Below are 13826 nucleotides of genomic sequence, written 5' to 3'. Positions count from 1 at the left end.
GAGGGGTGGGAGCCCCGGGGGTGGAGAGGATGCCCACCGGGGGCACAGTCGGGGGTCTCTGAGCTGGACCAGGACGCAGCCAGGACCGGAGCCGGACGGGCAATCGGTAACCGGGCGACTGGAGAGAAGGGTGGGCGAGAGGAGGAGGGATGGAGAGCTGGGGCAGCCGGGCGGGGGGCAGCCGAGGAGGGTGGGGGGCTAGGCCGGGATTGATGGGGAGGGGTCTCTGGCCGGGGGCTGGGCCACCTGAGGGGGGTGACATGCCCCAGGGACCCAACGGTGGCCCAAGTCCGGCCCGGCCCATCACCACAGCAGCTGCAGGCCCTGGCTGCAGTGTCCTTGGCAGGGTCGGAGCAGAGAGGATTTGGGGAGAGCAGGGTGGGGAGGAGGGAAGGCAGGTCCTCTCCCCCCCCCCCCACCTCCCAGGGTCCCAGGAGTAGGGACGCGTCCAGCCGCTTCCCCGTGACCCCCCTAGGCAGCCCCGCCACTGACCACCCCGTCCCCTCCTCCCCTCCAGGGCCGCATGTCGGAGCCGCACACCGAGTTGGAGCCGCAGCATGGGCTGCACATGCTCTTTCTGCTCGTGCTCGTCTTTTTCCTCATGGGCCTGGTGGGCTTCATGATCTGCCACGTGCTCAAGAAGAAGGGCTACCGCTGCCGCGCCTCGCGGGACCCCGAGCCCACCGCCCAGGCCCCATCCGGTGAGTGGGGTGGGGGGACACCCCTCCACCCCACCGTCCTAGTGACAGGTTACCCGGAAGACTCATCCACCCCCACAGGGCCCTGCTGCTGTGCGGAGAAGGGGGAGCTGAGCAAGGCTGCCCCTCAAAAAGGGGGAGCTGAGTCGGGCTCCCCTGGCCAAAGAGGAGCTGAGAAGGGCTCCTGCAAGGATGGAGGAGTTGAGCCAGGCTCTCCTCCCCTTCCCCTGCTAAGGGGAAGCTGAATCGGGCTCCCCCCAGCCAACGGGAAACTGAGCCGGGCTCCCCCAGGCCAAAGAGAAGCAGAACCAGGCTTCCTCAGCCAAGGGGGACCTGAGCTGGGGTTCCCCAAGCCAGGGAGGAACTGAGCCTTTTAGACTGTGAGCCCACTGTTGGGTAGGGACTGTCTCTATATGTTGCCAATTTGTACTTCCCAAGCGCTTAGTACAGTGCTCTGCACATAGTAAGCGCTTAATAAATACGATTGATGATGATGATGAGCCGGGCTCCCCAGGCCAAGGGGAAGCTGGGCCGGGCTTCCCCGGCCCAAAGGGAGTTGAGCCGGGCTCCCCAGGCCAAGAGAGAGTTGAGCCGGACTTCCCAGGCCAAGGGGAGGGTACGCTGGGCAAGGTGCTTGGAGTTGCCCTCAGTCCCATCCCAAACTTCCACCCCCACTGACCCTCCTGGGCTTCCAGGATGATGTCTGCTGATTCCTCCCCCCATCTCAGGTTGACACGGCTCACCCCCTACTCTGGCTGAGTCATCCCAACCCATCCCCCCAAGTCCATCAATCAATAATATAGGGAACAGCCTGGCCTAAGTGAAAGGGCATAAGATTGGGAGTCAGGAGACCAGGGTTCTAGGCCTGGCCTATCTGGCCTGTCACGTGACCTTGGGAAAGTCACTAAGCTTCTCTGGGCCTCAATATCCTCATCTGCAAAATGGGGATACCTGTTCTCTCTTCCTTTTAGGCTTTGGGATAGAGACTGTGTTTGATCTGATCATCTTATGTTTACCCAACCACTTAGTACAATGTGCCTGGCACATTGTAAGCACTTAATAAATACCAAAAGTATTGTTTATTGGACGTGACTGTGAGCAGAACTCTGTACTAAGCACTTAGGGAAATACAGAAGTAGAAAACCCAGTCCCTGCCCACCAGGAACTCAAAGAGACAACTTGATCTAGTAGAAAGAGTCTGGAGACCCATTTTTTTTTATTTTTTTATGGTATTTGTTAAGCGCTTACTGTGTGCCACAACTGTATTAAGCACTGGGGTAGATACAAGCCATTCAGGTTTGCCACAATCCATGTCTTCCACAGGGCTCACAGTCTTACATCTATTTTACAGATGAGGTAACTGAGGCACCAAGATGTGAAGTGACTTGCCAAGGTCACTCGGTAGACAAGTAGCAGAGCTGGGATTAGAACCCAAATTCTTCTGACTCCTAGGCCTGTGCTCTTTCCACTATGCTGTACAGATTCCAGCCCCAGCTCTGCCATCAGCCTGCTGAGAGAGCACTGCCCCTCTCTGGGCCTCAGTTTCCTCCTCTGTAAAATGGAGATAATAATACCTATGTCTTCCTACCTTGGGGATGTTGGGAGGATACAATGAGATCACTGGTGTGAAAGCACTATGCCAAAAACAAGGTATTATTATTGGTGTTATTATTAACCCTAACCCACTGCCCAGTCTGACCCCACCCTCCCCCCTCCCATGCCCCGCAGCCGAGGACGACGACATGGACCAGGACACGGTGGAACGTATTGTGCTGTGTATCATCCAGAATGAAGGTGGGTGTGGGCAGACTCCAGGCCTCCTCAAGGACCCCGGCCCCTCTCGGCCCCACGATCCCACCCCGCCTTTCCCGCTTCTCTTCCCGGCAGCCAACGCCGAGGCGCTGAAGGAGATGCTGGGGGACAGTGAAGGCGAGGGGACCCTGCCGCTTTCCAGGTGAGGGAGGACCTGCAGACTCAGGGACCACCCCCCAACCACCTGCGGGCCTGGGTGCTCCCCACTCCCCCGCATAATAGGGGTGCTCCTATGGGCATCAATGGAGCATGCTGGAAGTGGAGGGGGTCAGGCTGACTCACTTCCCAGACTGACTTCTGGGAATCTATAGTATGTGTTGAGCACCTGCTGTCCTGAAAGGTTGGTCAAGTACAGTGGAGGTAGAAGCCACAATCCCTGGCCTCACAGAGTTTACAGGTGATAGACCAATAGAATTCACAAGGTGCTTACTGTGTGCAGTGCCCCATACTAATCGCTCAGGAGAACACATTAGAATTTGTAGACATGACCCTCGCCCTGGTGGGCTTAGCTTCCACCCTGGGGTCCTCTGCTGAGCTTTGCTGAGGGGCCGGGGGGACCGGGATGAGGAGGGTTTGGTGGGAGAGCTGCTGCTGACCTGCACCTTCTCTCTGCTCTGGATGCCTACAGCCTGGATACACAGCCAACTGACCAGGATGGGAGCCCCGGGGGCCCGTCCCATCACCACACTGTGCACTTGGGGTCATCTGCCCCCTGCATCCACTGCAGACTCCCCAAGAGACCCCCCCTGGTGCGCCAAGGCCGCTCCAAAGAGGGCAAGACCCGGGTCCGGCCTGGCGAGACCACCGTGTTCTCTGTGGGCAGGTAAGTGGGGGCGGGGGAGGCCACAGAGCTAGAGATCAGGACACTGACCACTGACCCTAGTTGGCTCTTTAGAAGGCAACTTTAAAATTCACAGTTATTACAAGAAAAGTGATTGGGTTTAATTGAGGAAAACTCCAGTTCACCTACTTTTTTTTATCTCCCTTTCATTTCTATTCTCATTCACCTCATATTCTCTATTTAGTGGCAATATTTTCAAGGATGAAATACCCATTTTCCTGCCTAGACTGTGAGTCCCTTGGGTGACAATTTTGTATCTACCCTAGGACTAAGTTGCAGCGGTTGGACCGTGGTGGCTTAGTGGAAAGAGCACGGGCTCGGGAGTCAGAGGTCGTGGGTTCTAATGTCTGCTCCTCCACTTGTCAGCTGTGTGATTTTGGGCAAGTCACTTAACTTCTCTGTGCCTCAGTTACCCCATCTGCAAAATGGGGATTAAGACTGTGAGCCCCATGTGGGACAACCTGATTACCTGGTTTCTACCCTGGTGCTTAGAACATAGTAAGTGCTTAAATACCATCATCATTATTATTATTCTAGGTTGGGATTGGACTCGTGTAAAAAGCACAGGACAAGGAGTCAAGAAATTCGGATTCTAATCCTGGCTCAGCCCCTTGCCTGCTGTGTGGCCTGGGGCAAGTCGCTTCCCTGTGCCAGTTTCCTCATCTGTAAAATGGGGATTCAATAACGGATCTCCCCCTCCCTTAGACTTTCCCAAGCACTTAGTACAATGCTCTGCACACAGTAAGCACTCAATACAATTGAATAATAATAATGGCATTTATTAAGCACTATGTGCAAAGCACTTTCTAAGCGCTGGGGAGGTTACAAGGTGATCAGGCTGTCCCACGGGGGGCTCACAGTCTTAATCCCCATTTGACAGATGAGGCAACTGAGGCCCAGAGAAGCTAAGTGACTTGCCCAAAGTCACACAGCTGACCATTGGCAGAGCTGGGATTTGAACCTGTGACCTCTGACTCCAAAGCCTGGGCTCTTTCCACTGAGCCACGCTGCTTCTCTAATGGACAGTGAATCCTGTGTGGAACAGGGACTGTGTCCGATCTGTTTCTACCCCAATGCCTAGCACCCAGTGAGCACTTGAATTCCTCCATTACTATAACCACAGGGTGTAGATACGTGAGTTCCCTAATGAGGAGTTTCTGCCCTAGACTCCATCAGCTCATGAAAGTTGGGGGTCTCACCTCCTCCCTCTGTCTGCTCCCCCAGGTTTCGGGTGACACACATCGAGAAGAGATCAGGGCTGCAGGAACAGCGGAACGAGTTTCTTCATGGGAGCCGGACGCTCAGCATTGGGCAGGACTCCGGGGGCGGGCAGGGGACCCCCCCACACCCCACCCCACCCCCTGAGCGTCCGCAGGCCGGAGCCGAGGGGAAGGAGCTGCAGAACGGGGGGCTAAAGGGCAGTGGGACCCTCCCTCCGCCACCTACTGAGGGGTCCCCCAGAGCCGCGGAGAAGACAGACTTGGCGATCGCGGAGAAGGAGGGTCTCAGGCCAGAGCTGACCAGCAGGGAAACCAGTGGGCAGCCAGCTGGGCTGGAGCCGACTAAGCACCAGGTAGGAGGTGGAGGAAAGGAAGGAGGGTTAGGGGGCACTACGTTACCCCAAAGCCCCACATCCTATCCTCCCAAGGTTACTAAGTAGCCACTAGATGGGTAAATTCACTGCATGTTTTGGAGGGATGGGGGGAAATCCCTGGGCCGGGAGCTGGAGAAAGCAGGGAGATCCCTCTGCCCCCGCATTTCCTCCCCTTTCTTGATGCTGCTCTCTCCTCCTCTCAGACACAGCCAGGAGGTGGGGGCTCAGCGGGGGTGTGAGGTGAGTCATGGTCCTCGCTTTTGGGGCCCCTTTTCCAGGGGACCCCGGCCCCTAGGGCTGATTCCTGGGGAGCCTTTTCATCTGAGGGCCAACAACCCCACCTATCTCTCCTGGAAGGGAGGGTCTCGGTCCTTTGACCTTTGGACAGAAGACGGAGGGAGGGGGAAGGCAGACTGGCAGCTAGACCAGCTCCCCACCCCACCCTCCTTTCCCCCCAGTACCTCCATCGCCCCATTTCCAGGAGCAGCACAGACTCAGCTGGAGCCCCTGTAATGCTGGGAGGGGAGTGGGAGAGGAGAGAATTGAGCCACCCCTCATCCACCCCCCTCCAGGATGGCATCGCCCCCGACCTCCTCCCCGCAGGCGGAGAGCAGCCCCTCCTGCCCCTCCCCTTCAGGCATCAGAGCACAACGTGCAGCTCAATGCTCCCGGCCCGGCACCCCAACACCAACCTCCACCGCAAGCCTGGGAGCAAGGCCTGAGGCCAGGCCTCTGAAGCAATACCCCTGCCTTCACCACCATACACAGGCCCATATTCCCCTTGGCCTCCGGCCTTTATTGCATTTTCAATAAATCAGCTCCAATCAAAAAGTGGTCCCTGCCAGGCTCCTGCTCCTTCTGGTGCTCCCCCTCCCCACCTGGGGGAGTGGGCAGTGAAGCCCGTAGTCCTGGGGCGGGGAGGGAGCCAGCCTCTGGTGCAGCCACATCCGCTGGGCCTGCTGCAGATGTGGCCTGGGTGGGCCCGAGTGCCAGTGCCCCACCAGGGGCAGGGGAGGATGCCCATTGCAGCCTTGACTTGTGGCAGCCCCAGGACTTCGAAGGGGGGTGGGGAATCCGTGGAGGCTCAGGTGAGCGGATCTGGGGGCTCGGTTGCTTTGGCAGGTGGTGGGGGTGGTGGGCGCACCTAGAGCAGCAAAGACAGGCGCCTGGTTCACTGGCTGGAGTGCTAAAAAGTCTCTGTCCCCACCTCTCCTCCTGCCCTCCTCCTCGCCCTCCTGTGGGCAACCCCCCTCCCACCTCCCCATATCCCCTTTAGCAACCCCCCCCCTTCCCCCATAGCCTCCCCTCATTCCGAGGTGGGAAACTCACCGGACGGAGTCGTGGAGGAGTTAGATCCAGGGAGGCTGAGGAGCAAGAAATCAACTTAGTGGAGCGGTGACACTTCCCCCCACCCCCTGCCACCCGCCCCCCACCCTCACACACTCTCGGCCCTGGTACCCACTCACATACCGTCGGCTTGGGGCCCTTCTGCAAGCAGCTCCGGAACCAAGGCTGGGATAGGGGCCGGTGGAGAGAAGCTCGGCGGGGAGGGGGACGGCAGCGGCTGCGATGGGGGAAGGACGGGGAGAGTCAGGAAGGTGGGTCGGCCCTTACCGGCACACAGATGCAACAGTCCAGTAACCGCAGCTGGACAGGGAAGTCCGGAGGGGACCCCAGCTGGCCCAGGGCAGATACTGGCACCATTCCAGTGTGGACCCAGCACTGAGGGAAGGGGTACGGGGCCTGCCTCCCTTCCCCAGTGGGGCCAACCAGGGGGCAGGGCCACAACTGACCTGGGTCTGGTCTGGGCCATCAGGGGGGCCGGGGCCGCCAGGCAGCTCCTCCACCAGCAGAGAGGGGAAGACACCGATGCGACCCCCGAACTCTCCCCGCCAGAAGCCGTCATCTATGCCGCCCCAGCCCCGCGGCAGCAGCCGGATCAGTGCCCCCTCTGGGAAGCTCAGCTCCTCCGCACTCTGCGCCGTGTAGCTGTACAGGGCCTGAGCCAGGCTCTCTGGGAACCAGGGACCATGGAGAGGGGCGGGAATGAGGCACAGCATTGGAGCACCACCCCCTGCCCAGAGTGAGCCCAGTCTTTGGGGATACCCCCAACCCATCCTGGCCCTTAAGGACCCCCACTACCTGCAGGATCGGGCTGGGCATTGCCTTTGGGTGGGCCATCACCCTCATTCTCGGGCATCCCCGTGTGTGGAACCAACGCTGAGAACACCAGGTATCTCTCTGGAACGAAGCCCACCTGACCCCTCTGGTTCCGGGCCTGCTCACGGCCGGGGAAGAGTGGAAGCGGGGAGATCATATCAGGCCCCCAATCCTCCTCAACCCTCCCCCACTAGAGCCACCATCCTCCCAGCCCACACGTGACCCCCTCAACCTCGTCCCTTCAGTTTCTTGGCCCCTTCCCCTCCAGGGACTCATCCCCACAATCACCCTTGACCCCTTCCCCATCCCCCACCTTGACCCACTCCTCGGAGTCCCCATCTTCCGTTACTTCCAGCCACTCCCCTTCCGTGATGGTGAGCTCATCTTCCTGCTCTGCCTGGACCACAAAAAAGCAGGGGCTCAGACACTGAAACCCACCCAGGTTTGAATTCCTGGGGTCTAAGCCCCAGGTACATAGCCCCCCAACCCAACCCAAGGTGTAGTGGCAATTAGGTGAGGCTTCTGTAAGGGAGACGGTCCCTGGAGGCTGCTGGGACTCTCAGGGTGCCAGGCCTGCATGAATCTGCTGTCCCTAAGGGCTGTGGGACTCCTAAGGTGGGCAACTGCAGGGATGCTGGAGCCAATCTGAAAAGATCAGTCCGAGTCTGCTGTGCACCATAGCCATCCCAACTATCAGGAGTTGGCACTTTCTCGCCCTTGGGTCAGGGAAGGCCTCCAGAGAGGGCACCTGGAGTGATCCAATGGCCCCAGTAAAATTCTGCCCCCTTCTCCCCACCTCCTGCCGCCACACAAGATGTACCTGGTAACCAAAGACAACATGCCCAGAGCAGGGGAAGGGGAGGGTGGGCGGGGGCTCAGGGGCTGGCTCCTCGAACAGGTCCCCGCTGTCTTCACAGTCCTCAAAGTCTGACAGCTCCAGGTCTTCGGCCTGGCAGAGATAGTGGCTATGTCCAGTGCCCATACCCACCTTCATGCCCAAGCCAGAGTTGGCAAAGGGGGCCTGGGGAAGGCAGGGCATGAGCAACTCTGTGTCTGGTCCGCTAGGCCCCATGGGGGAGAGTGGCTGGGAAGATAGAAGGTGGAGGGGTCCTCTCCAGAGTCAGGGGATTTTCCCTGGGGTGGGAGGTCTCACCGTGGGAGAGAGGTCCTTCTGGGATAGTCTGGCTTCGCTGAGCCTCCTCTCCTGTTCCAGCTCCTCCTGGGCCTGGGCAAGGGCCGGCTGCAGCCAGCAGTCCACATCCAGCCCTGCCTGGTGTAGCAAGGCCAGCCGAGCAGCCCCCTTCACCTGGCTCACCTGGACACAATCGGGCACAGCTGACAGCTCAGCTCCCTTCCCATCTTCAGCTGTGCCCACCTCCTGCAGCCAGCTCGGCCAGCAGCCTGGTTGGTACCTGTGCGCGGCGCATGCTCTCCCTCACTTCCTGTATCCGAAGATCCATTCCCGGGGTCTCCCTCTCGGACGCCTGCTGCCTCCTCAGCTCCAACCTCCGGAGCACCTGCTCCAGAGAAGTGGGAGAAAGCAGCGAGCGCTTTAGGGGCCCAATCCCAGCTGCCTTCTAGCTCCAGTTGTCCCCACCCACCCCACTCACCCGCTGCGCATGGCCCTGGATCTTGTAATCGCGGGCGGCCCGGCTGGCCCAGCGCTGCACCTCTTTCTCCAGTCCGCTCTCTCCACCTGCCTTGTCCCCACTGGCCTCCAGGATGCACACCTGGGAGGGGAGAATAACAGTTATAGGGCTGACCCCTCTCCCGCTGGTGACCCTGCCCTCAGTCACTCACTCAGTACTGGGCCCTGAATACCTCCTGAATGTACAGCGTTAAAGTGAAGCAGCATGGCCTAACAATAATAATAATGATGATATTCATTAAGCACTATGTGCGAAGCACTGTTCTAAGCACTGGGGAAGATACAAGGTGATCAGGTTGTCCCACATGAGGCTCACAGTCTTAATCCCTATTTTCCAGATGAGGGAACTGAGGCCCAGATAAGTTAAGTGACTTGCCCAGGGTCACACAGCTGGCAAGTGACGGAGCCAGGATTTGAACCCATGACTTCTGACTCCCAAGCCCACGCTCTTTCCACTGAGCCACACTGCTTCTAGTGGATAGAGCACAAGTCTGGGAGTCAGAAGGACCTGGTTCTAATCCCAGCTCTGCCCCTCATCTGCTGTGTGACCTTGAGCAAGTCACTTTGCTTCTCTAGCCTCAGTTACCTCATCTGTAACATGGGGATTAAGCCCTAAGTGGAACAGGGACTGTGTCCAACCCAATCACCTTGAACCTGCCCCAGTGCTTAGTACAGTGCCAGGCACACAGTAAGCACTTAAATACCACAAATTATTATCATTAAAGGCTTGGGAGAATAATCAGTAGACATGTACATGGTATGGTCTTCTGCTACATCATAAGCTCCTTGAAGGGAGGGATCACATCTACTCACTCTGTTGTACTCTCCCAAATACTTAGTACAGTACTCGGCACATAGCAAGCACTCAATAAATGATCGATTCAGGAGACAACCAATGGAGGAGGTAGAACACCCCAGATCCCAGGGTCTCACCTGGTCGGCCCCAGCGGGCTGGAACTTCTGCGGAGGGGCAGGAGAGAAGGTGCCTGGTTGCTGGAGGAAAAGAAGCCATTCCTGCTCCCAGCTTACCTGGAAGAAGAATGGTTGACACCTAGTAAATGCTTAACAAATACCATAAAAAATGGTTTGTGTGATGGGTGGGGAGGGTCTGCCACTGGCCCCAACCGCCAGAGGCCAGCAGCCCAGGGCAGGGAATAGAAGGGGCAAGGCCAGGGACTGAGTGGCTCACCTGGGCAGAAGCCTGCTCCCTTTGCTGAGCCTGCTGCAAGCCCAGCTGAGCCAGCTCCAGCTCCAGGCGGCCCAGGAGGGCTATGTGGTCATTCAGCCGCCCAGATAACTCTCCGACCAGGACCTGGGTGAGAACAAGGTGGGCGCCTGAGCGCAGAGGCCTGAAGACCCACTCCTCCCCCAACCCAGGGAGCTTTCCCTGGGCTTCCACCACCCCCGTTCTCCAGCCCCCACCAGGAGAGGTGTGGCACGGCCAGGGGAGAGGAGGTACCTTCATGAGAGCGGGCAGCTCCTCGCGGTGGTAATGCCCAAGATGTGCATTTGTGGCCGCCAGGCACAACAGGTAGTCATTGCGGGCACTGCTCAGCTGCTGGGAATACTGGGCCAGCTGGGTGGAGAGCTGGGGAGGGTCTGGGGGGGTCACGGGGGGCAGCCGGGGTCGTGAACCACCAGTCCCTCAGGGGGGCAGGAAAGCAACAGGGACAACTCCTCCCATTTCACAAAATAGGAAACGGAGGCCTGGGTAGGGCAAACTACTTGCCCAAAGTCACACAGCAGGCCAGGGCGAGATGGATTCAAATCCAGCTCTTTCTATGGGACCACCACTCCACCTCCCATTGCTCAAGGATAAAGCCCCCAGGGTCCCTCTCCCCACACCCGAGCCCTGACCTTTAAGCTGAGTTTCTGGAGGTTGGCTCGATTGTGGAACAGACTATGCTCGCTGCGCTTCAGCCTGGTGGAGACAGGGAGGGAGGGTGAGAAAGGTTTAATCATTCAACCCTATCTATTGAGCACTTTCTGTCTGCAGAGCACTGTACTGAGCACTTGGGAGAGAACAACAATAAAAAGATACATTCCCTGCCCACAGTGAGTTTACACTCTACAGGGTCTGCCCCAAGTTTGCTCAGGCCCCAGGCACCCCCTTCCACTTCCCCACCGGGGCCCATCACCTGGCCTGGGTGTCCGCTGCCTTCTCCCGTGCCAGGCTGCACAGCCGCTCCCGCTGTCCATAAAGTTTCCAGCTGCGGCTCAGCTCCCGCACGGACTCCAGCACTTCTGCCTGAGCCCTCTGGAGACGTTCCGCACCCTGGTACGGAGGGCACCCCAGTCATCCCCAGCCCCCCGCACACAGCGGGCACAGTCCCCTCAGGAGCTGCTCAGCACCCCAGTGCTGCCCACCTTCCCAGGCCCAAGCCATGGCCAGCAATCCCCAGCCCCTCACGTGCCACAGCTTGGGGAGGGGTCAGCAGGGGCTGCCCAGGGACCTCCAGATGTTCCCCAAGCCCCCGCACCTTTCTGAACAGCTGCTCCTTGGCACTGCGCCCAGCTTCGCCGGCCAGGTCACGATAGCGGTCGGCGGCGAGGAGCCGGGACTGGCCCCCGGCCACGGTGCCCTCCAACAGGGAGCGCCAGGACCCAAACACCATCCTGCCCCCCACCCCCGAGCCGCCGGGCATCAGAGTTGGGGCAGGTGGGCCCCGAGCCTCCAGCCCTAGGTCCCCCTCTCCCCTCCACGCCCTGCTCCCTGCAGACCTATCGATCCATCAGCCCATTAGCGTAGCTGCAGGGAACACCCCCTCCCCCCGTCCATGCCCTTGCTGGGTCAGTTCACCCCAAGTTGCTGTGTCAGTCACAGAACACCTCACCTCCCCGGCTCTCCCCACCCACCCCCAACCCGGGGTGTCCGGTCCCCCACCTGCCCTCGGTCTCCTGGCCCCTGTGTCCATCTCTCCTCAGGAAGGGTGCCGCCAACTTCTGCAGCGCCTGGCAGGGCAGAGCCAGTCACCCCCACCTCCAGGGACCCTCTCCCTGGGGAAAAGCAGAGCCCACGCCTCTCACCCAGTCAGGAACCCAGGGGGTAGGTGTAGGATCTCAGCTTCCCAGATTTGGGGAGAGGGGCTGCTGTGTGGCTGGATGGGGATGCTCAGCCGAGAAGGGGAGAAACACCCCAGGGCCCACCCTCCCCGACTTCACCTGTCCGTAATCTCGTTCGATGGCTGCTCGCTGTTTACTGTAGGACCTGCAGAAATTGTAGAAGGGCAGGGGGTGGGTCAGAGAAGGCCAGAGAAGGCAGATCAAGGTCTGGTGGGAGTATAGTTTATCACTTGGGTTAGGGGCTTGGCACAGTGAGTCTCGCTGGGGAGACCCTAACTAGAGATGGGAGAGGATGCTCTCTTGGGAGAGGGGTCTTCTAGGCCGGAGGGGAAAGGGCAGCACCTGATGTCTTCTAGCAAATCGGCCTCCCGCTGCTGCCGATTCTGAAGGGTGGTCAGCTGCTCCACGAACCGCAGCTTCACTTCCTGGGCCGGCTTCACCTGGGGAGGGGCAGGGCGAGGAGGGGCTACGATCCGGGGAGACCCCGGCCCCTCTTCTCCCGGACTGTGGGTGGGAGGAGAGGGGTCGGCCTCCAGGACCCGAGGGAGGGGGACCCCCCGGGGGGGCTGATCCACGGGCCTGGGCGGTGCCGACTCCAGCCGGCCCCCACGTGGAAGGGTCCCCTCCACCTGGGCCCCCTCCCCCCGACACTCACTTTGCGGGGCGGCGGCTGCATCCCCGGCTCCGGCCCGGAGGAGGCTGCGACTCTGACTCCGGAACTGGGGGCCGCCCCCTCTCTCTCTCCCCAAATCCCCGCCCCCCCAAAATCCGGTCCCGCCCCTCTCCTCCTCCAGGCACGCCCTCCCACCCGGACCGGTCCCCCCAAATCGAGGCCCACGCAGGGCCTGGAGGAGAGAGGCGGGGATAAGGTGGCCGCGGGGTGGACGCCGCGTCCGCGGGGCGGGGCGTTGTGTTGGGAGTCCGGACGCCTGGGTTCATCATCATCATCATCAATCGTATTTATTGAGCGCTTACTGTGAGCAGAGCACTGTACTAAGCGCTTGGGAAGAACAAGCTGGCAACATATAGAGACAGTCCCTACCCAGCAGTGGGCTCACAGTCTAAAAGGGGGAGACAGAGAACAAAACCAAACATACTAACAAAATAAAATAAATAGAATAGATATGTACAGTTTCCGCCCGCCGTGGCCCAGCCTGTAATTAGTTCCAATAGCCCTAAACGTGGGCTCAGACAAATCAGCTCACTTGCATGAGTTACTTCCCCCAGGGGAAGAGCAGCGTTAACCGTCCGGCTTGGGGGGTTCAGGGGGGAAAAGAATCGGGGGGCGGAGCCGGGGATGGGGGTGGGGACACTTTATTTTTTTTTTTCCCAAATTCCAGTTGGGCCAGAAAAGCCGGAGCGACCGCTATTGAGACAGAGGAAAAGGCCGAAACTCAGAGGCGGAGAGATAGGTCCGGACGGGTAGCGGGCTGGAAAAGCAGAGTGGAAAGGCCCGGGAGTCAGAGGAGCTGGGTTCTAATCCCCGCGCCACCACTTGTCTGCTGGGTGACTTTGGGCAAGTCACTTCACTTCTCTGTGCCTCAGTTTCCTCATCTGTAAAATGGGGATGAAGACCGTGAGCACTACGTGGGACATGGACTGTGAGCCCACTTCTAGACTGTGAGCCCACTGTTGGGTAGGGACCATCTCTATATGTTGCCAATTTGTACTTCCCAAGCGCTTAGTACAGTGCTCTGCTCACAGTAAGCGCTCAATAAATACGAATGAATGAATGAATGGACTGTGTCCAACCCGATTAGCTTGGATATACCCCAGTGCTTAGTACAATCCTGTCACATAGTAAGTGCTTAATAAATACCATTCTTATTATTTTACTTTGGGCAGGGCTGTGTTTACCAAATCGTCTATTCTCCCAAGAATTCAGTACAGGGCTCCGAACACAGTAAGCTCTCAATAACTATGCTTGATGAATTGATCGATACTTGTATATGTCCAGCTCACCTTCACTTGGCCCCATCCCTCCCCGACCTTGGTGCCCCTCCACTCTCC

The 13826-nt window shown here is 59.0% G+C and overlaps 2 protein-coding genes across 5 annotated transcripts; one reads left to right on the top strand and one right to left on the bottom strand.

Annotated features, from left to right (window-relative positions):
- Positions 1-5773, top strand: RELL2 (RELT like 2). Of its 3 annotated transcripts, none has more exons than XM_038771530.1 (8): positions 1-106; positions 518-701; positions 2427-2492; positions 2586-2652; positions 3139-3333; positions 4576-4924; positions 5149-5185; positions 5518-5773. In XM_038771530.1, exons 2-7 carry the CDS (start codon positions 524-526, stop codon positions 5182-5184), a joined length of 891 nt encoding a protein of 296 aa, XP_038627458.1. In that variant the 5' UTR covers positions 1-106; positions 518-523; the 3' UTR covers position 5185; positions 5518-5773. The 3 variants fall into 3 exon arrangements, 2 of the variants coding, with proteins under 2 accessions (XP_038627458.1, XP_038627457.1); XM_038771529.1 differs by having other exon boundaries at positions 5404-5773; XR_005457235.1 differs by having other exon boundaries at positions 4576-5185; positions 5404-5773.
- Positions 5717-12502, bottom strand: FCHSD1 (FCH and double SH3 domains 1). 2 transcript variants are annotated; one of them, XM_038771526.1, is made up of 20 exons: positions 12472-12502; positions 12159-12256; positions 11916-11961; positions 11638-11705; positions 11234-11369; positions 10892-11028; positions 10611-10674; positions 10213-10341; positions 9943-10065; positions 9687-9782; positions 8716-8835; positions 8518-8622; positions 8259-8420; positions 7926-8054; positions 7419-7502; positions 7088-7223; positions 6739-6959; positions 6416-6509; positions 6275-6309; positions 5717-6089 (listed from the first exon to the last, which is right to left on the bottom strand). In XM_038771526.1, exons 1-20 carry the CDS (start codon positions 12490-12492, stop codon positions 6030-6032), a joined length of 2064 nt encoding a protein of 687 aa, XP_038627454.1. In that variant the 5' UTR covers positions 12493-12502; the 3' UTR covers positions 5717-6029. The 2 variants fall into 2 exon arrangements, with proteins under 2 accessions (XP_038627454.1, XP_038627455.1); XM_038771527.1 differs by having other exon boundaries at positions 11638-11696.
- Between the last annotated feature and the right edge of the window lie 1324 nt (positions 12503-13826).

Source organism: Tachyglossus aculeatus, chromosome X2, assembly GCF_015852505.1.
Source record: "Tachyglossus aculeatus isolate mTacAcu1 chromosome X2, mTacAcu1.pri, whole genome shotgun sequence".
Classification (NCBI taxonomy): domain Eukaryota; kingdom Metazoa; phylum Chordata; class Mammalia; order Monotremata; family Tachyglossidae; genus Tachyglossus; species Tachyglossus aculeatus.
This window is presented reverse-complemented; position numbering and strand designations above follow the sequence as displayed.

What these genes read in the sequence shown, in the direction of transcription:
- RELL2 (XM_038771530.1), top strand. Translation starts at nt 524, where the DNA reads ATGTCGGAGCCGCACACCGAGTTGGAGCCGCAGCATGGGCTGCACATG. An exon ending in CACCGCCCAGGCCCCATCCG is followed by an intron (nt 702 to 2,426) that starts GTGAGTGGGGTG and finishes CATGCCCCGCAG; the next exon opens with CCGAGGACGACGACATGGAC. An exon ending in GGGACCCTGCCGCTTTCCAG is followed by an intron (nt 2,653 to 3,138) that starts GTGAGGGAGGAC and finishes GGATGCCTACAG; the next exon opens with CCTGGATACACAGCCAACTG.
- FCHSD1 (XM_038771526.1), bottom strand. Translation starts at nt 12,492, where the DNA reads ATGCAGCCGCCGCCCCGCAAA. An exon ending in TGCAGCCGCCGCCCCGCAAA is followed by an intron (nt 12,257 to 12,471) that starts GTGAGTGTCGGG and finishes GCCCCTCCCCAG; the next exon opens with GTGAAGCCGGCCCAGGAAGT. An exon ending in TCCAGAAACTCAGCTTAAAG is followed by an intron (nt 10,342 to 10,610) that starts GTCAGGGCTCGG and finishes GACCCTCCCCAG; the next exon opens with CTCTCCACCCAGCTGGCCCA.